This window comes from Petromyzon marinus, chromosome 53 (genome assembly GCF_048934315.1).
Source record: "Petromyzon marinus isolate PM22_M1 ecotype Great Lakes invasive population chromosome 53, UKy_Petmar_22M1.pri1.0, whole genome shotgun sequence".
Classification (NCBI taxonomy): domain Eukaryota; kingdom Metazoa; phylum Chordata; class Hyperoartia; order Petromyzontiformes; family Petromyzontidae; genus Petromyzon; species Petromyzon marinus.
In genome coordinates, this window is record NC_133719.1 from 6,984,228 (window position 1) to 7,006,521 (window position 22,294).

The 22,294-nt window shown below is 43.8% G+C and overlaps 1 protein-coding gene across 1 annotated transcript; it reads right to left on the reverse strand.

Annotated features, from left to right (window-relative positions):
- Nucleotides 1-21,723, reverse strand: LOC116953963 (cofilin-2-like). Its single transcript, XM_032974307.2, has 4 exons — nt 21,520-21,723; nt 9,560-9,867; nt 6,697-6,773; nt 1-637 (listed from the first exon to the last, which is right to left on the reverse strand). Exons 1-4 carry the CDS (start codon nt 21,520-21,522, stop codon nt 525-527), a joined length of 501 nt encoding a protein of 166 aa, XP_032830198.1. The 5' UTR covers nt 21,523-21,723; the 3' UTR covers nt 1-524.
- Nucleotides 21,724-22,294: the final 571 nt, after the last annotated feature.

Genomic DNA, 22,294 nt, shown 5'->3' on the forward strand with positions numbered 1-22,294 from the left:
AAGTATTACACCATTTATATAAACTGAACACTTAAAAAAAACAAGGTAGAGAATTAAATTGTAATTTTTTTGCAAATAGCATAGAAAACAGATTCTCGGCAATTAAATTTGGTGGCTAAACGGAATGTTTTAACACGATTTGGCTATGAGATTTTTAGCGACAGGCAATTAGGCATGTCGAGTAAAAAAAAAGTTTTTTCTTCATCGTATCAAACACCGGAACGTAAATGAAACAATAGGGTCCCAAAATAATTGCGACAGTGACCAACTCAAGAAACCAAAATTACATTTTTTGCACAATTACATTTTAAGTACTTTTTCAGGATTTTTGTTATCGTGTGTGTGAGTTTATCATTTAATTTCCTCTCCTGGCCCCCGCCACACCCCCCCGCTATCACTGCAATGTGGGGGGTCTAAACGACAAAATGAAAGGGATAGGGAAGGAGGCAAGGTGTTTGGTGGATGGGTGGGCAAGGGGGGGGGGGGAGACAGCGGCATTGGGGCAGGCTCGTGGTGGCCACGTTTTAAATGGGCTTGCCCTCCAGGGAGATAACGGTGGAGCCTCCCAGCTTCTCGGCCAGAGTTAACCGATCTTGAATGTCGTCCAGGCCGTTCACTTGCCACTCGTGCTTGATGCCTGAAGACACGGGATGGGACGAGAAACACAAAAAGGGGAGACGCGCGCGTGACGATGAGCAACGGACGCGAATCGTGAAAGCACCCAAGTCTCTGTGTTATTGGTATCGGCAGTTGAGCGATGTTGGCGTAACTTCATTAAATCCGTGGCAAGGGTGGTGGTCGTGAATAGGTGACAGTGGGGAGTGTCTTGAATGGAATAAGAGCCGTGAACGGTAAGAGGGACAGCATCAAAATCAAAAAGAAAATGTAATGGCAAATGTCAATCCACTGGTTAAGTATAATCTGCCAGGAACACAGCCCTTGGGCTGCCACAATGAACCAATCAAATAAACCCAACCCGAAATTATAAAGGAACACACAATACCCTTTTAAAAGACCAAGACAGGATGTGTCAAATGAAAAAAAATAAGCTTCTCCATGCTCAAAGCAGCTCAATGAGTGTAGTGTTGGCTGGATCTCTCAATTTGACTGGCTGCGAGCCACTGGTAAGAATTCCATCTTCCTACATTGGGGACCAATCTATTCATAGGGCATCGAATGTTGACGGCATATATTTCATCAAACCCAGAGATGATAATGAGCACTCTTCATTTCTTAAATGGGCACTCCGATGTAGTTTCCACCATCCAAATTTACAGCTGTAAGTTAAAATCCATTAAAATACCATGCACCTTTCACATGCTTGTTTATTTGTGTGGTTAGACGAGGCTGCGTGCTTAGAGCTATGCTGCGCAGACTGTTGTTTTTACGTGAAAATACCAAATGCAAGTATGGCTTAACATGGAAACACTTTCGTCAATATGATGGTGATATCTATCAAGAGAGGATTTCAGTTTCTTTCATCACAGATTCAAGAGTGAAATGAAAACCCAAATCCTTGTTAACTGTTTTGTGGAACTAACGCACTATAAATGAAAAAAACTCGCAATTCACAACACCAAAAATTAGCTGTACAAGCCAATTTTGAAAAGACAAAAATGTGTTGTGCAGATCCTAAGTGGCTCAAGCCTGAGCTTGTCTGACTGATGTGGCCTAAGGTAGACATTCCAAATGTCACTCACTTTATGAACAACTCAATCAGGATATTTCAATGCATAATGTATATAATGTAGTTATTCAAAACCTACGTTTGAAGCAACGTTAACAATTAATCTCTCAATGCACAACCTGAGCATGCAATTACATTAAGGTTTCGTACCTTGGTAAAAACTTGTTTCTCAGGTCCATGCCGCCATCCACAGGTCACTTAACAATTAGTATTGTTAAACGCTAATTGTTAGTGCTAATTGTTAAGATGAACTAAGTGACCAATGGACAGTGGCATGGACACAGAAACTACACATTTCCTTTGCATTATTTTTTTCACGTCATGTCTTCAAGTATTTCCATGAAGGATTTTTGGGTACCTTGAACAGCAGTTGCCAGTGAAAAAAAACAAATCCAAATGGTTTTTTTCAGATTTAGTGCAAGCCAACGTTTAAAATCCCACTTTCCACCGAAATAAAAAAACTGTCTTTTTCACTCTGCTCTTAAGAAACCCTGCTTTAAACATTAGCAAAGACAGTTTTTGTTGATGGGCAAAGAGGGAAAGCGGATCCAGCTTGAATCAGAGGCATATGATACACTGTATTTTAATAATTTATTACACTATGGCAGAAACTCGGCTAATAACCTCAAGTGCCAAATAACGATCTTCTCACAAGTACCGCCCCAAGTAGTGTGACGTCACATTGCATTCCAGAACCACCCAATCAGAGTTCTCAAGACCCCAGCCAGAGGGCTTTCAGAAGTCGAAGTGTCAAAGTGATTTCCTGCTCAAATGAGTAATCAGGCGGGGCACTGATCTCCTGTTACTACCGAGCCAATGCTTGAAATTCCACATTTCTGCGGGAGAAAAAAGTTGACCCAAAAAGTGGAACTGTACTAATTTCGTCCACGCCAGAGCAATGATGCGGAGTCAAACCCCAACCAGGATTGGATTGTCATTTGCAACCTGGCGGCCAGCTAGAGGCTGTTGGGGACTTGAACAATTCCATTAGATCTTCCCAAATCTACATCTCCCACACTGGAGGAGACGCAGAACACGATGCACCACGCAGTGCTCGGCAGAATACAGCCCGAATTGAGGCCAGTTGAGCTCCATTCACATGCAAAGTTAGAACTCATTCGTGTGCAAATTTGGAGACAAACAAAAGTGGTCTTGCGACTGCTGATCCTTGTGGACAACATCCAGTCCTTCCAGAGGCCACATCTCCCCACTCTAATGAGTGAGACTGTTAGGAGTGCTCCAAATAATAAATGTTGTCATTTGGCTCAATAGAAAAGATCTACTGGAACTATGGTATCAGGTTGGAGTAGAAGCCGACTAGTAAAGTCTTAAATAAGGAAAGGAATTCATCGGTGGTGAAAGATGATGATAGAAACCAACAGATGGGAGACTAACGAGACGCATCATACATGCAAACAAGATGACACGGGAGGTGAAAAATACAGTTAAGCCTGAGAAGAGAAATGCAAATAAGAGGCAGGTTGGAGTGGAAAGTGAGATGTGGCCATGGGATATAAGTGTAGTGAGATTGAGAGACATGCAAGCAAAAAGATGCACTCGTTAAACAGGAGAAAAAACACAATTGATGAGATATGTGCATGTAAGGAGAGGCAGATAATGGGGCTAGCTAGTCAGACAGACATTGGGAGGTGCGCATGCGGAGTCTCACCCAACAGAGTTAACTGTGCAACAACCCTCACGGGGAATGTCACGTGACCACTGTGCCCAGCGTGATATTAAATTATATGCTAATGTGGCTCTTTCACATGCAGACGTGTGAAATACTGAAGAGCTAAAACTGAAGCGATCCCCACTGGTTAAATGGTTTTGTTTAATAGCAACTCAAATAATTATAGGTCTGGATATCAACCAGAACTAATTACGACACCCTACCTCAGAGCTAGGAGACAGCATCTGTGGATTGTTTGTACGCCTGCTGGTCAATAAACAGACCAGGAGAAAGCGTCGAGCAGTCTACGCAAAATCGCGGTAAAAAAGGGCTAAACAAAGCCATTGCTTTGGGCATGTGCTGGTGAATCTCAGCAATATTCTACAAATAGTGCCTATGCAAGGAACCATTTCAGACGGCCTCAGGCTTCCCGACCGCGATTCGAAAATCAAAAAACACAGCTGGGGACTTAGGCAGCTTATGTTAAATCGGCGCGTTTTGTTTGCAGGAAGCCAAGGGGAGAGATTAGATGGGATGCCTGCGGAATAGGTCCCAATGGCAGGACAATTCAGGCGACACATTTAAATAATTTAGCAAACAGAAAATCCCACGTGGCTTAGGTCATGGGAAGAATGTGCAAAAAGAACCTGTCCGAATTGTTTTGTCGAATCGTCACTTTGTGGTGTTCTCAGCGATCGCAGCTGAACGCAGAACAGCCAGGATACAAGGGACCTCCCCTCTGGTGCCGCCCATCCATCGAAAACATCACGAGCGCAACCAAGGTTTGAGAACTCGCAGGACAAAGGCGTGCGAGCTAGACGAGCACAAAATGCCTACCCCGCAAGATATGACCGTGTTATTCCCGAACGGCCAGAACAAACGGATTCGCTTCCTCAGAAATCAAACAGCTCGACACGACAAGCAGGCACGGCTCCTAAATGCTGCACTCTGAAACATCACTTTTTTTTTTCAAGCTGCCAACACACTTGGGCAAGCTTCACGTGAGCAGCGTGCGGAATTGTAAAATTCAGAGTCAAGTCACGCTGAATGCTTTTATTCACTTGAAAAAAAAAATCCAAACCGGGCACAAAATGCGAGCCTCGTTTGCGCAGTTCCATTTGCTCACCGGGCAAATCAGTAGCGGGACATTCCAGAGCACTGCGGGGCCTTGTTATTTTACAGACGAGCTTGTGTTTCAAACACGGCCCATTTTAGGGTAATCCACCGAGCGGTTGCCATGCCATGCAGCCCTTTTCTTTTTCGGCTCGACGCCACGACAGGAATGCTCGGTGGTCCCAGCAGAGAGCCACGACTTAAGAACCCTTCTTGAAAGCACAGCCTGTGCAAACTTGAGTCTAACTTTGGCAGTGAAAGGCACATAATGGCCAGCTCTTGCGGCAAGAATGCCCCACAGGCTTCAGAGGAATTCCCAGTTTATGATTGCAGACGCACGCAAATGCCCCCCCCATGTGGTGGCGTGAACTCATGAAAACCAACAAGGCGGCATAAGAGATCGGTAGTTAACACCTGTGTTGGCACTGTACCCAACAACCTGAGACTCGGGGCTCAAATCCCGATGCTCAGATCAGACAGAATAGCGTTCTTAAAGTTCGTCGATGTAACAGGTCTCAGCCCAAGAATGACAAAGGTAGGTGCAGCTTAAGGTGCAAAGTCTGCAATTGCTTGCACATGTCACTGTTATCAGAGCCCTCCACTAGAGGGAACTCTGGAGAGCCCTTCTGAACAGCATGTGGCATACACTTTCACACCGATGAGGGCGACTCTACACTTTACCCCACTGCTAGTGACCTGCCAAACGACTGTAAAGCAGACAAAAATCAACTCATCAACACCATGCAAAGTCATTCCATCTAGTAGGCCTCAATCAGACGCTGCATGGTTCATCGTTATTTCCCTTAGGGTTGCTCCTCAATGTGAAGTTATGTACTGAGACAATACGACATCTATAATCTAAATGTCTTCATTCTCACATTTCAAAGTGAAGACAAATGGTTATAAACGTTTAAACACTTAAAAAAGCTAAAGTATCTCCATGCTAAAATGAAAAGGAAGCCAACGCTATAAACCTTGGCGGCTGTGAGCTAGTGGTGACAATTTAATTCCAATTATAGGCCCCAGATTGTTGATCAAATAACCACGTTTAACTCCCAAAGAATGTGTACTCACCATACAGTATTCCCTTGTTATTCACAAACTTTGATATCAGCGATTTTGGATATCAGCAAATGGCATCTAGAATTCTACGCGACTGCATCGAGATAAAGTGATTAAATAAAGTGCTGAGAGAATGTGATGAGATAGTGATGAAATGAAGTGATGAGATAAAGAGATGAGATCGATAGAAATAACTTCTAAGCTTTAGTAGAAGCCATCTGCAGACTTTGCGTGTATGACATTCATCGGCCAATATCGCTATCTGCAAAATTTGCTATTTCACGAGCATCTCCGGAACGTATCACCTGCGAATAACAAGGGGATACATTACACCATGGAAGGACGGTCTTGGCTGAACCCGAGCCACGATATGAATTTGCAAACTTATGATGGCGAATGGAGTGCTCATACCAGTGCCACCCATTCAAATACATGTCAACATTACATGGAAATAAGAGTGTGGCAATCACTCCATGTGCTAGCAAAGATGGAAATCTATCGTGAACTGGTGGGAGGGGGGGGGTTTGACATCGAAGTATTTTTGATTTTCATACCGAGGACATATTAGGCTCGGACGAGGGCAAGATGCCAGTCCTTTCTCTTGGCAACGCATATTATTTATTACACATTTCAGTTTCACATTCTTTGTACGCTGAAAAGTATTTATTTTTATTTTAACTGTAAACTGACTTTTATAGAGATCAAATGGCGATGGGAATGGTTACACTACAATCCACGCTCATCTGTTTCGGCTAAAGCCTTTTGCATTAACTTATTGATCTTGCAACTATTGTTCTTGCCATGTACATCATTGAAACATAAGCTTACCAAAAGAACATGTGCAATGAAGGGCCTTAACATTACTAAATGTCCCTGGTAATTAAAATTCGAACACGTAGGAAGTGGAGGGATAGATTAGAGGTCAGAGATAGAGCCAGCACCGCTTAGATGCTGGATTTAAATCCTCTAGCTGCATACATTACCACCCTAAGATAAATTAGTTCACACCCATTTACAACGAACACCCAATCCTTTTCTCTACAGCTCACGAGTGCACGCACAACAATCGGAAGCGATTAATATCTGGTCACCATGGACATCCATCTTGGTCAATGCACAATTAAAAGTCTGGTGGCAAGTGCAGTTGTCTGCTAATTTAAGTTACCTGTAAACTTCTTCTTGATGGCTTCTTTGGAGCTGGCATAGACCATTTTGCTCTTGAGCGGAGCCCCATCAGGAGCCCTGCGGCAGAAAGAACAAAAACAACGATGAAAGATCAGTAGGAAAAAAAATAAATCGGGAATTGTGATGATCGCCATCGTTACCCCCCAAGCCATGTATATGCCAGACAAGGTTTTGAAAAATCTGGGCCACTGTAACCTTACTACATTCAAGGAAAGCAAGCTCACTTTTATAAAGGGTGCGTGCACTTTGGGGCTTGAATCCATGCGACTCACAAGATATTTCTAGAGACTTTCCTAAATTTAACTTTTGAGCTTAAACTGTTATTTTGAATAAATCTGACGATTCCAACAGCAACGCCACAATAGCACCGCAGTCATACGATTCCATGTTTCAAAGCACTACTTCGGTGACAATTATAGTGGGCTTAAACGCAACTCGCCCATAAAACCTCACAAAAAGTGCCCAAGTCCAATAAACATAGCCTAGGTGTTATCTGCATAATTAAATATATATTTTAGCGCAAGTCTCCCTCTTCAAGAGACACCACAGAATATCGCACAAGTCTTGGTTCTTATTTTTACCCCGGCAACTTACGAGTTTAGTTGAAGGCGATTACTCTAGATTGGCTCCTAAGGATAATTAAGTAAATGTGTCGTTCAGCAATTTAAGTCTTTATTAAACAACTTCAGGAACAAAAAAAAACTACCTTTTAGAAACCATGCAAGTCTCGACTGTATCAAGTCTAAACGCAGCACCAGTAAGCTCCACCCGCTGGTGAAGTCATGTGCACATGCTAATTTTCTGCACAATTGTCATACAAAAAAAACAATCCCTTCCACATTATGTATATTAAGTGTTGCATCTTCAGTTAAGAACTGTGGTGCGAGAACAGCTTAACAGACCCAAAAGTTCAATGTCAGTTTTACTAATTTTCAACAGATGGCAGCAGTGAGGTAATAGTTTAAAATGGCGGCTGGCAGATCCGAGTGAGGCAGAGATCAGCCAGTGAATTATTTTCACTGCAAGTAATCGACGATTGGCATTCAACATAGTACGATAGGTTTTGTTTATATATGGTGAACTGTGTTGATGTGAGCGCTACGAAAGTGAACCAAGTAAAAATAGAAGAATTTTTTTTTTTTTTAAAGACAAGATATGTTTTCATGGGTGGTCTCCATGACTGTGGGGCTGCAGTCAAACAATGGTAAAGATAAATTTAATACTTAATTGGCCATTCACATCGTCGGCCCAATTCCACTTTGACCTAAGGAGAGGCGTGCGCGCGACCATCAACGTAGCGCAATATATGCACATTGTGAATACAACCATGAGGGAATATCCCTCCATCCCTACAATGACACCACCAGACCTCAAAAGCAAACCCAAAGAAGAAGAGTTAACGGAGAAGCTAGCATCTTCCCCTGCCTTAATGCTTGCAGTCGCTGTTAATGACAAAACTGACGAGGATGGTTTGCTGGGCCTAGAACGCAATACGCTAAAAACGACCAAGTCACTGCTAATAAGTAGTCAAGCGCACACCCAGTGTCAGTGTGGCGTTTTCAACAAATACTGCAAAGCAGTAAAATTATGACTCAAAAGTGGCGACAGGACAACCTTGCACCAATGTGTACACCTGAAATGATGCCAAAGTCTTCTGCCTCGCAATAAAGGTTAACGGTACTTAAAATAATTTCTTGTCAAATGCCGCGGAAGCTTAACCAATGGCAACAGGATGCACATGCAAAAAATCCACCCCAGTTGATTTAGTGTGCGGAAAGCAGCCATTTTATTATTACTATGCCTTCTGACTAAAGATTAGGTTTCACGGTTTTCCACGTGTGAGTCATACAACTGTGTCCCGGGTAGTCTTTTCAGCAACTTTACAATGGACGGCTGAGCTGACAGCAGTCTCGGGTAGCGTTACAGAAAGGCGCTAACGACAGCAAGACCCCAGCCTTGAGATAAATGTACATCCCGCATCCGAGAGCAGAAACAGCCCCAGTGTGTCCAGCTCAAATGTGCCCGCTGCAACTGCATCCCGATTGCTTCACCCAAACACTACAATGTAGATTATACACCTGGGATGGATACCTTACGATTAATGATGGCACAAGTAAAATGTGAATCTGAAAAGACACCAGGGTGTTAAAAGCCTTCAAGAAAAACGAATGACAGATAATTGTACACCAAGAAACTATGCATCACCACAATGATTAAGACCAACTCAGGATTAACACTCATGCACTTAGTTATGAGTTAAGAGACCAGTGAACCACAAGATTTGGGAAGATAAGCACAAAGCAATTATAATACAAAGTATACTGTAGACTAAAAGCCAGGGCAATGGTAAAAAACCCCTATGATGAAGCGAGGACCGAGAAAACAATCTAGGACCGAGACAAACGAGTGAACCACAAGACGACCAACAGGGCAAAGACAATTACGTGAGAAAATTTAAACACAAATTTGTCGGGGTGTGAAATAAAAAGGACAGACAAAATCAATGATGAAGGTAGCCACTGTGGAGGAACAAAAGAACCTGGACACATCATGGGAATATCTTAAAATACTGGAAGAGAGGAGAATGACAAAATGTGCCCCACGCAATGCAATTAATTTACAGACTTCACAGGACAGGTACCTCAAAAAATAATAGAGTAATCATGAGAAAACCATTACAGGTTGCAACTCTGTGCATCTTATATGGCTAAATGTAGATGCAGAGCAACGGGCGGTGAAGCCAGACAACCACGTCAGGAGCAGCGGAGCCAATCTCAGTAATACACTGCCCCATGGAGAGAGAAAGTGAGAGCAATAAAGGCAAAGCCCGATCAGGGACTAACCAAAAGATGAAAACCAGGTCCTCCTTCTTGGTCTCGCGCGTCTCGTAGGTGGCATCGTAGAGCGCGTAGCGGCAGTCATCCTTGGGCAGCAGCTTGACGAAGGTGTCGTAGGGGTCCTTCACAGTCTCGCCAACGTCACCCACCAGGATCTCCTTGCCTTCCTCGGCGATAATGTTCCGCATGTCCGGGCCGATGCAGAAGAGCACCGCCTTCTTCCTCTTCTTAACCTCCTCGGGTGTCGACGACTTGCGCACCTTCATGTTGTTAAAGATCTGGACGACGTCGTCGGATACAAGCACTCCCGAAGCCTGCAAGAAATTGTCATATAGCCACAGGTTAATCCACTGCTAGATTTCGGGCACCCCCTCAACCTACAGCCACCTCTCACAAACCTGCGATCTAATAATACACCTAGCAGCTGCACAAACTGATTACATTGTTCCATCTCCTCGGGAGATGTCCTCTCAGAAGCATCATTTCCAAGTTTGCCACTCCCGTTATCATTTTCCTTGAGGAGCAAAACGACTGCAAGTGCAAAAAGAATACCGCATGAAATAAATTATTCTCAAAAGACTCCATTGTTGAAATTCCAACCCTGGGATTATTAGTGTGTCATCTGCTACCATATGGAAATCCAAAGACTATGCACAGCTCTTTAAAGGTCATCAATTTGAAAACTGTCAGTGGGTTCGCAAAATCGTGAAGATTTGCTTCGATGTAATTTGTGAATGCTGGTTGGAGTGGCCTCTGTTCAAGTGCGTTTGTCTTTCACAATTTGAGAAAAAAATATTTTTACTTCGTCTGACAATGCAATTTTATTGCTTACATTCTTCATGTGCATTTCCACCATCTCAAACATGCCATCGGCATACGGGCAGCGTAAAGCATTTCCCCATTCTCCTCAAGACAGCAGCACAATGCGCCACTTTGTGGCACTGCCCAGAAATGAGACCTTTACGTCACTCTTACCACACTTCTGCCGACATTAGTAGAATTTGGTCAGTCTGACAAAGCAGACCTTACAGCTAGGCCTAAGAATTGCACGCAAAATCAAAAAGGTACTCATGTGTAGTCAGTTTACAGGGGTAGAGAACATCGACTCGCTATGCTTGGGAAGTGCTCAGTTTTCAGGAAGGTGTCTGGAAAAGGAACCCAGAGTTACAATGTTGGTCCGATACTCAAGACAATAGCATTGTCCCCAGCGCCACCTAATATAGAGAGTGAAACAAACCAATGGAGTATGAACACAATTTTAATTAATTAATAAGCTCTTAGTGTGGGGGGGGAAGAGGCACTTTGCCCCACCCACAACACATTATTATAACCGTCAGTAGGGTAGCTACAAAGGAGACGTCCCTCAATGTGGACATTGCACTCCATGTACAATAGGGCCATGATACCCAAGCCCTCTAAGCATGAGTCAAAAATAACGTTTTGCAGTAAAACAACCCACCGAGCAAGAAATGTTTTGCATCACTCTGCACAACCATTTAGGCTGTAAATAATTTGCCGACAAAGCTCAGCAACACAAGGCCAACCTGTTTGAGGATACGGGTAGTCAACACTTCCTTTTACAATGTGGTCACAGTGGCGGCTTAAGGTAACGGCTGGAAGTGTTGCATTTTTTTCTCCTTCCTTAAAATCAATAGCAAATAAACATGCGTTACACGTTCTCGGCCCGTTCTCGGCCGCTCAGCAGTGCGAAACACGACGAGTGCACAGGCCTTAAGACACCATCTGGATGTTGTAAAGCGCCCGAGACACGCTACGCTACACTCAGGACCGGGCGTCAACGAGTCCCCCATTAATCCCTGGCTCAAAAACAACACTGCCTCCAAATTGGGTTACACATTCCAGTCCATGCGCTCAGAAATGGCACGCATCGGCCATGGAAAGGCGCAAACAGTGCTTAACAATGGCTCAATTCAACAGCAGGCTTCGTCAGACCTAAAGCCATGTCTGTAACAGAGCGCTGAAGCAGGATTGTCAAGACCAGTAGCTTCATTGCTAGATCCTGCCTCAACTGAGATTAAACTGATAATTTCAGTTATGTCACCATGGGGCTGCAAAAATAGGTACTGTTCGAGTCTGGTTTTACAGCGAGTCTGGTAATAACCAGGCTCTCAATCTGGATTCAAGAAAAAACTATCCAAGTCCAGCTCTGCTTTGGTTTTACAATGTGATCCCCTCAATCATCCACACAGCTGGAGAGGACACACTGTAGTGAAATCGTAAGACAGTCTCCGAAAGCTGTAAAAGGCTGTCGTCACTTCTGGGCCATTCAATACTATGAGGTGTGGCTCTGGCATCGGTCTTAAAAAAAACTTTAAACTGCCTGCCGAAAAGCAAATAAAGCTGGCACAAACATAAAACATTCTTAAAACCTAGGAACGAAAATGTCCAGTCATACCTCCAAATTAGACATTATCCGTCTACCCTACAGCGTGCTCAAACGGAACTTCCAGTGCCGCCAGTTTTCAAGTAAACTATACCCGTGTCACGTCTAAAAAGCCACCTTAATTAATTGGCCACACCTGCTATAGGAAACGTTGAAACCTCAGATGGTACCACTTAGCTCTTGTGTGTGGAATAGAGGGAAAGTGTGAGAAGCGGCTAGTCGACAAATTCGTAATGCTACGGAGCAAAGATATACAGTACGTCCTTTTTTTAGGACAAGGGGCCCATTCAGTAAATGCAGAAGTAAAATTTGCATCGCAAAGCAAGACTTGTCAATTATATTAACGCTACCCTTGCTAATGTTTGTTGCCCACCAAACAATTAACGCAGTAATTTTATGAATTAACGATTCAGGATCGCAACTTGGTCCTGGGATTGTTTTTCCACTTGTTTTAACCATCTCGTTTGTATTTTATCTATGTTTGTCTCATTTGTAGTGTTGTTGGCTCCATTTATATAAATGGAATATTAACATAACATTGAAGGTATGGATCATTAAAGTCATAATCTATAAGTGCATCATTCCAGTCTTATGGTCCAGTATGCTCTGTGGGCTTGAGCAGCCTTTCCCTCGGTTTTGAAACGTACAATTCCATCTCGCTATGCATATGAACGCATTAACTTACTTTTTATATGAAATGGCTTACTCATTTTTACAAACCTGACCCCTCCTATAACGAAGTACACATCATTGGTGTTTAGGCATTTTATGTTTAAAATATTTCTCTTTTACATATTACCTTGGCACGAGTCTATTAACCACCAAGTATTTTCGCCGAGCCACGACAGCCAATTCCATTGTAGCCGAGGCAGGGTTCGATGATTGCGGCTGAATGCCACACAAACCCACCCAAGCCCGCGAAATGGAAACGCCACGGTGGTTGAAGTTACTGCCACCAAGGATACGTAGCATTCCTGCACCGAAGGCAAAACCCATAACTCACAAAATGTCACGTGGGTTTAGTCTGACGCCCACCAAAACACGGGCCATTTCAACCACTGCCTCAACAAATTTGCAAATTAATTTTCAAACTCCATATAAGGAACACTAATTTCTTCAAGTACTGCTCATCCAAAGTTCCAGTAAAATTATAATTCTTTAGCTCTGGTGGAGGCCTATCCGTTTAAGGAGAATGTAAACATGACAAGAGCATGTTCGTTTGCATGTTTTACAACAAGCATGTGGTTAATGCAGATTTGATGCCTTGTAAGAGGTATCTAGTGTTTGAACATCTTAACAGCTGCATTATGCTGGAAAGGGTAAAGCTAATATTTTTCCATCCTTTTGTCATTTTAATTGGATATTTATTCAGCTAAGCATCAAACCGCGCTTTAAAAAATCCAGTCTTCCAAATTAAATTAATCTGGGGATGGGTTAAATATTAAGCTGACAGAATCACGAGATGTTTTGACAAAATGCCTGGGAAAATAAAGTTACACATGGGAGGTCTTATAAATATTAAATGCAGGTGACTTTCAAATTTGGAACGTGGGTAGACAAACCACAAGAGCACACACTTGCGGATAAAGCCATGGGGTCTTGAATCCTTGAATGACAGAAAAACACTTGTATTCAGGATAATACTACGGCAAACATAGTGAGGGAAAAAAGTATTTGATCCCCTGCTGATTTTGTACATTTGCCCACTGACAAAAAAATGATCAGTCTATAATTTTAATGGTAGGTTTATTTGAAGAGTGATAGACAGAATAACAATAAAATCCAGAAAAACGCATGTCAAAAATGTTATAAATTTTGAGGGAAATAAGTATTCGACCCTCTCAGAAAGATTTCTGGCTCCAAGGTGTCTTTTATACAGGTAGAGCTGAGATTAGGAGCACACTCTTAAAGGGAGTACTCCTAATCTCAGCTTGTTACCTGTATAAAAGCATCTGTCCACAGAAGCAATCAATCAGATTCCAAACTCTCCACCATGGCCAAGACCAAAGAGCTCTCCAAGGATGTCAGGGACAAGATTGTAGACCTACACAAGGCTGGAATCTGCTACAAGACCATTGCCAAGCAGCTTGGTGAGAAGGTGACAACAGTTGGTGCGATTATTCGCAAATGGAAGAAACACAAAAGAACTGTCAATCTCCCTCGGCTTGGGGCTCCATGCAAGATCTCACCTCGTGGAGTTGCAATGATCATGAGAAGTGAGGAATCAGCCCAGAACTACACGGGAGGATCTTGTCAATGATCTCAAGGCAGCTGGGACCATAGTCGCCAAGAAAACAATTGGTAACACTACGCCGTGAAGGACAGAAATCCTGCAGCACCTGCAAGGTCCCCCAGCTAAAGAAAGCACATATACATGCCCGTCTGAAGTTTGCCAATGAACATCTGAATGATTCAGAGGACAACTGGGGTGAAAGTGTTGTGGTCAGATGAGACCAAAATGGAGCTCTTTGGCATCAATTAAACTCGCTGTGTTTGGAGGAGGAATGCTGCTTATGACTCCAAGAACACCATCCTCACCGTCAAACATGGAGGTGGAAACATTATGCTTTGGGGGTGTTTTTCTAAGGGGACAGGACAACTTCATCGCATCAAAGGGACGATGGACGGGGCCATGTACCATCAAATCTTGGGTGAGAACCTCCTTCCCTCAGCCAGGGCATTGAAAATGGGTCGTGGATGGGTATTCCAGCATGACAATGACCCAAAACATACGGCCAAGGCAACAAAGGAGTGGCTCAAGAAGAAGCACATTCAGATCCTGGAGTGGCCTAGCCAGTCTCCAGACCTTAATCCCATAAAAAAAATCTGTGGAGGGAGCTGAAGGTTCGAGTTGTCAAACGTCAGCCTCGAAACCTTAATGACTTGAAGATCTGCAAAGAGTGGGACAAAATCCCTCCTGAGATGTGTGCAAACCTGGTGGCTAACTACAAGAAACGTCTGACCTCTGTGATTGCCAACAAGGGTTTTGCCACCAAGTACTAAGTCATGTGTTGCAGAGGGGTCAAATCCTTATTTCCCTCATTAAAATACAAATCAATTTATAACATTTTTGACATGCATTTTTCTGGATTTTTGTTATTGTTATTATGTCTCTCACTGTTCAAATAAACGTACCATTAAAATTACATACAGATAATTTCTGTCAGTGGGCAAACGTACAAAATCAGCAGGGGATCAAATACTTTTCCCCCCTCACTGTACATGTACCAATACAGATTGATCGATAAAAAAATGACAAAATATGCTCATTACATGAATTACATTTGCACGTAATTTGTTTTAATTTGGACATCATGTTATTGGTCAATTTGACCCCTGCTGCCAATATATGCACCATAACAGAAAAAAAGGAATCAGCAGTCGAGTTGAATTGCAACCCCCATTCGTGACAATTCATATAATAATCACAGGCCTAATGCTGACCAATGGGTCATTCCAAAACATGAAAACTTTAATTTTTTGTGATGTAGAACATCATGGATATAGAGAACTGGCAGATGACAGAAACGAGATTCAGATCAATTTCAGCACTTTCTTTCAACTCTTCCATTTCCTCTGAAGTATTCGTTCCTATCAGAGGCCTGCATTTTTCAAATTTCATCCTCCCGACCTTTCAAAATAATTGTGAAGACTGCCTCGCAGCAGGACCTGTGATGTATTATCGTGTAAACAAAACACACCACAAAAAGCAATTTTAAAACAGCTACATTGCAATGCAGTGGAAATTACTCACGCTAGGATTGTCAGATTGCTATCAGAATCATCATGGACCGATAACCACTGGGCACCTCCACACTGAAAGTGTATGCGGCAGACTATTTGGCATGAGCCAGGGAAGCTTGAGTCTGGGGGTACCACTGCAGACAATTTTAGGCCAATGCAGTGCATATTTTAAGGGTGGCCAATTTTTTTGAAAATCCAAGCACAAAAGCCACAAAACATCTCTACAAAATGTGCTGCCTTATGGCTGGCTGTGCCAACATAATTATTTGGCTGCAAGCAATACATTTCCACATAAGCCACTTCGTTGAGCTATCATTTATGGCCAGGTCGCTTCTGAAAGAGTTAGAACTCAGTGGGGCTTACCTGGTTAAAAAATATAGTTATCCGTTAAGTGTAATATCCAAACCCTGCTGCATTAAATTCAGTCCATCCAACCATCCATCCAATTAATCTGCTTTCCCTTTTGCCCATTCCAATAAGAGCACTACTGCATGGACATTGCAGACATTTTCCAGAACAAAGAAATCGCAGGGAGTACAATGCTGTTTTTGTAAATGGCAGGCTGTAATTGCATCGTTAATGCACATGCCAAACTTAACCAGCCGATCTATAATCCATTGCCTGCTCTATAGTACATGCAGATGATTTTTTTTGCTTTTATTTTCCCCAGCTCATCCCCAAGCCTGCCTGGATAAACAGCCCTACCCCCCCACATGACTATGCTGCAATGGAAGACGGCGGTAGGAGTTACATAATTTTCGAACAAGGGTGCACATCCTACGAGGCCATTTTGAGGACAAAAAAACGTGTGGAAGGGGAGGGGACGGGTGAAGTCGGCAGCACAAATATAACGGTGCCCGCGACAGCGTTATCCTCACTGTACCGATGGCATTGTGCACTCGCATGAATAGCACTGTACACCTCCGAACCCATGGGGATTACGACGATCTGGTCAATGTGTGTTTTTTTTTCTTCCAGGCAACTTCAATGCAAATGTAAAGCCGAGAAATAAAACAATTAAGGCGCATGTGGAATGTTAGGTTTATAACAAAAAACAGACTTTCATTTATGTGCCACAGCTTGTGCTTTGCCAAGTACAGTGCTCAGAAAGACAAAAAAATCCCTGCACAATTCCTGCCTCAGACGCCTTTCCACTTCCACAAATAGCCTGCTCATACAAGGCATTTTACAAGTGATGGCTTAGCGTTTCCCCCCCCCCTTATTTCTTGGGTCATTTCCCAGGATTGGTAAAGCACTGCATCAGTCCCAATAAAAAGCACACTATTATGGACAAAAGTAGTGTTCGTGTCTTCTAAAAAAATACACAATTTAAAATCGCCAGTTATTGGCAAGCTCGTTTCATAACATTTCTCGACTAATGTCACTGTTGAATTCGCCAATGGACGAGGAAGGCTTGGTTTAAGACCTGTGCACGTCTCATTTATTCACCTGGGCCCTGGATACAGAAGTCGGATTGTGCTATTAGGCAACGCCCTGTAAAAAAAACCAGGTTTCCTGCACACGATCATTCCGCAGGATGTGTCAGACTTGCAATATTGAGTGCCCTTTTCAAGGTGTGGGGGGGACACAGTAGGCAGGTCCCGCATAAAGACGTGGTGGGCACGAATACTCAAGCACACCATACACAGTAGATTTATATCTACATTTGAGGTCCCCTGGCTCGGCACAGTTGTATATAAACTATCCTCATTGAATTGTCCGAGAGCACATTGAACATTAATTAAACCCCCCTTTGTAAATGACACCTGGGGGGACATTTAAATGAGTTATTTCTGACAGTTGTTCAAATGTGGACTTTGTGACACCAAGGTAAAAACTTGCCAATTACAGGAGGGCGTTTGGCATCCATTTTCCAGTATTAAAAATGACATTTCACAAATATCCGGCAATGTCCAGAAGAAATCACCAAATTAATTAGAAAAACTGTCCACCCTGTTGAAAGTGGCCCAGTGATGGCAGCTCTGAACATTAGGTTTATAGAACTTCAAGTTTTGCCTGAACGCACATTACCTGCTAAGGTAATAGCACAAAACGGGCATGTAAGCGCAGTTGAGCCTCCAGTCGAATATATAACGTCAGACTGTAAAACTGTAAAAACACAAAGCAAGAGCAAACTTGACCACACTTTCCACATACACTTGCTTAAATAAAAAGACTGCGTTTAGTGATTGTACTGTGTCTCAAAAAAAAAAACAGCGAGCCCTTTCAGGTCGCTGACAGACCAACCATTGAACGCAGCCGTTCGCTTGAATCTCAAGTACAGGGGAGTTGCTGTTGGTAGCGTATGATGCTGCAGGCCAAAAAATAAACGGCTACAAACGTAGACATTACTCTACAAGCACCTTGGTGCCACCAAGGTATACGATAACCTTTGGAATACAGTACAAGGGAAATAATCAAAGTGGATGACGTCACGGTGAAATGGTTAGCACGCTGGACTTGCAATCCAGCGGTCGCTGGGTTCGATCTACGGGCACGAAAGTTGAAAGCAATGGACAAGTCTCAAAATCCCTTCGCCAGTCTACCCAACAGTATACAAAAGGGGTACACACATCGGTTAGATCATCGGCAAGTTGGGTGTGGTGGAGGAAAGTGCGGATACAGTACTCGCACATCGAGGACATTTGGCCGGTGTGGAAGAGTAGGCAAAAGGAGCTCTCTGGTGGATGCCCTGCCCACTAGTCGTGGGTAAATCAAGATATTTCAAGGGCTGCACCTTTCCCACGTTTTAAATCTTTCAATGAATCACACATTTACGCGCTCGCCACCGAGGGCATTTGAATGTGGGGGTTTCACTGAACAATGTCCAGTCAAGTGGCCGTTGTTAAAGCCCCTCCGCGCAAGGTGCACGTTAAAGACCCCGTGGCATTTGCTAAAAGTGAGCTGCCCTGTTTGTGTGCTTTTATCAGACAAAAAAATCATGCATAATTGCATATACATAGCTATAAAATAAAAATCAAAGTGCCCTTTTCTCTTATTGCCGGGAGTGAAAAGCTCCTTTTGTTCAGAGCCAGGAAGGTTCCCCCCCCCCCTCCCTTATTGGCCAAACCACCCCAGGTCATAATTTGCATACACATTATTAGACGGCACACACACCCACATAGCCCACCATCAATATATAGATAATAACATGTAATCAGGCACAGCCGATAAATTAAACACGGTAAAAAAAGGGGAAGAGAGGTTCGTTGAAAACAAACACGCTCGCACAGTGGAAGCAATGCACGGTACACTCACACCCCGTGGCACACTGCTATTTAGTTAAACAGCGTCAAATTACACAGCTGCTTCGTCGAGACAACGTACAATGGCATTAGGGGAATAATACAAAACACCTTGTACACACCAAAGCACTGTACTGTTACGTAGAAATGCGTCCCCATAACCCCCTCATGTGGCCGCACATCCAAGATAGCCCCCGGCCAATTTGGGATGTGCGGACCGAATTCATTTAAACCCTTGGTACAGAGAAGGAAATCCGGAGAAGGAAAAGGGCGTTTCAAGGCCTCGCGAGGCAGTTGAGAGAGAAGGAGCGACCGACCCCCTCCCCCAGTGAAGATGACAAACCCGTTGGGTCTGGCGGGCAGCCTTTTAGAAAAAAAAAACGGACTTTGTTTCTAGTCGTATTGCAAGGCCGGTAACCACACGCGTGGATGGTAAACCAAGCCCACGCACATTTATATACTCGCCACATATACAAGCACAAAGAGTACAACGTTAGGGTGGACGAGTTACACAAATTTAAAAACAGCTAGCGAATTTATGCGTACAGTATTTTTCATTTTTAAAGCAACTCTTGAAAATAGGAGATTAAGTTTTAGCGTCCACATTTTTTCGTGCCGTTACACAGCATATCAGCAGCAACACCCAATCGTTTTGCTTCACCCAATAAGGGTGGTGGGTAAAAAAAATTCACGTTACATTGACCGAATCGATATGTAACGTCGGGGACACATTGTAGGCAGCAAAAAATGTTATTTGATCAAAGGTAGATTGTCCTGGAGCAAATCATAAGCACTGTACATGGGGAATACACAACAGGTGTAGTAGTAGTGAAGGTGGAAGAATGGGGTAATGGGTAAGTTGTTTGCCAATACATAATAAAGTGCTTATGGTTATACAAAAAAATATGCACACGCGTGAACACCGCATAGTGCAAAATAGCGGCCCTAAAAAAACCAACCACCAAATCTGCAAAACCACGCCAACTAAACAGGGTATAAAGAATGCAACGTGAAAATAATTTGGTGCCCTTCGATACAAAAAGCGCTTGCGTGCGTGCAAGTCGCCGGAATAAGCCCGGTCAAGTGAAGAGTAGTATCTCGAAAGCCGAGGTGATGTTGCATCTGGGAACGACGGTGAACAAAAACGTTGCTGATGTGGGCTCGCTTGCACTGGAGGGGGGCTGGGGGTGATGGTCTACGCGTCTGGCAGCAGAGGGCAGTGGCAGCAGAAAGCATTGTTGTACTGTAGTTCCTATGCGTAACTCGGAACGTCTAAACCAGGGGCGGGGAGAACCTTTTTTTTCTGCCAAGGGCCATTTGGATATTTATAACATCATTCGCGGGCCGTGCAAAATTATCAATTTCCAAAAAATTAGCCCGTTATATTTGGTCAAAACATTTCATTAACTCGCCCCTAATGCGATGGCTGGAACTGCAATACTCTTTGGCGAGGCGTGTGGCGATGATGTTAGCCGGTATTGACGATGTTGTCGCTACTCGCAACTGCTTTTCCAGGTGTTTGCTCCTAGATTTATTGAATTTCGAGTCCCGCCTGCAGTTGCCTTGGCTGGGCCAGAGACCAAATGATTTCGCGGGCCTCATACGGCCCGCGGGCCGCACACGTTCCCCACCCCTGGTCTAAACCCTTCAACCAAATCAGCACGGATCCCAGCGGTGGGTCGGTGAAGCTTTGGTCCAAAATACCCGGCCATGGGTCTGGTTCTCTAAAGTGGATTTGACAAACGAGTGGGTTTTGTCGTGCGTCTGTGTATATTTGCGATAAGAATTTGAGTTGGGTGGGCGAGGTGGTGGTGGCGGGAACACGGACTCAGCCCGTGGCGAAGTTCGTGCAATTATCAGTAAATGATAATTACACCGTCTGAATGCGTAACTAAAAAAAAAACACGACGTGAGCACGATTCGGTTAGAAATACCGAACAAAGGGATGCACGACAGTCCGACGACCAAAGCTACACTAAAAAAAAATTGTTTCGCATCCAACGGCTTCAACTTTTTTTTGTTACCTCAAAACTTAAATATGGGTATAAACGCCACAAAAGAAAACCGTAGATAATGTTTAACGAAGGTTCGCATTCAATCGTAATTAGACGAACTCGTTTTTTTTCTCGTCGCACAATGGCAAATATGGCAAACCGCATGCACAAATTCCAATCCGCTGACACGCGATAAGTTCAACCCCCCTTAATAATTATTCCTATTAAAAAATATATATACATACGAATTCAACAATAGCCTTTATTATACATACATTGCACGACCGTACATCTTTACATTTAATTGGTTTGCGTCACAAACGGGTCCCCCTTTTCTGTGAAACGCGAAGCGACGGAGCCTTAGACAATACCTCTGGAACAAAACGACATTTGACTGTACCAACACATTATTTCACGGTAACATTTTTTTTTACACATTCGAAAAGCCGACGTTTAAACTGCACGTGCTTTTTCCCATTAGTCATTTTATATATTTAAAATAAAAAAAAATTATTGTCGCCTCACAGAACGTTGTAAACCGAGGCTGGGTTAACAAAAAAATAAGAATTCACCACTCACCATATTTGCTCTTGAGCGGTCTTTCTTTTTACACGTACTTAAAACAAACGTTTTATTTTATATCTTCGCTCTGTATACTTGGCGTTGTATTAATTAGTTATATTTTTTTCTCTCTCCCTTACACACAAAACAACGAGCGTCGACTGAGACCGCGACCACACAATGACGGAGCGAGCGCGCCGAGACTTTGGGCGTGGGACCAAGACGAACGGTTCAAGCAACCCCCCCCCACCCCACCGTTTATAACGACCTCTCTGATTGGCGTAATCACCGTCACGTGAGCTCGTTCCACCAATGGGATCGCGTGTTACGTGCCCGACCGGTCGGGGCTCTTTCCGTTGCTCGCGCACGCGCGCCTGTCGTTTCGCGTTTTTTTTTGGCGCGGCGGTAGCAAACACTTTCTTCCGGAAGAAGAAGTAAGCTTCCTCTTCCGGAAGACGCACATTTCCTCCCCCACGTCATACACACGACACACTACATCTTCCGGAAGACGTCTTCCGATGTCCCACCGCCCTCATTCCTTCCTAAAAAGGAAGTGCGCTCGAGACTGGGTGGGCGTGGTCCGGCCACGCGACCGTTAACGTGGAGCCCTGCCAGCGGGTCGTGGGTGGGAGGGAGGGAGCTGGGAGGGAGGGAGCTGGGAGGGAGGGAGCTGGGAGGGAGGGAGCTGGGAGGGAGGGAGCTGGGAGGGAGGTGGGCCAACAAGCGCGCCTTCCAGAAGGGAAATAAGCAGGGATATTGGTTTGGGTCATTCGGTAAAGTCACGTAAAATAAT

Excerpts from the sequence above, each read along its gene's own strand:
- LOC116953963 (XM_032974307.2), bottom strand. Across the intron at positions 6,774-9,559 it reads GACCTGGTTTTCATCTTTTG|GGCTCCTGATGGGGCTCCGC; the intron begins GTTAGTCCCTGA and ends TTTCTGCCGCAG. Across the intron at positions 638-6,696 it reads CATCAAGAAGAAGTTTACAG|GCATCAAGCACGAGTGGCAA; the intron begins GTAACTTAAATT and ends CCGTGTCTTCAG.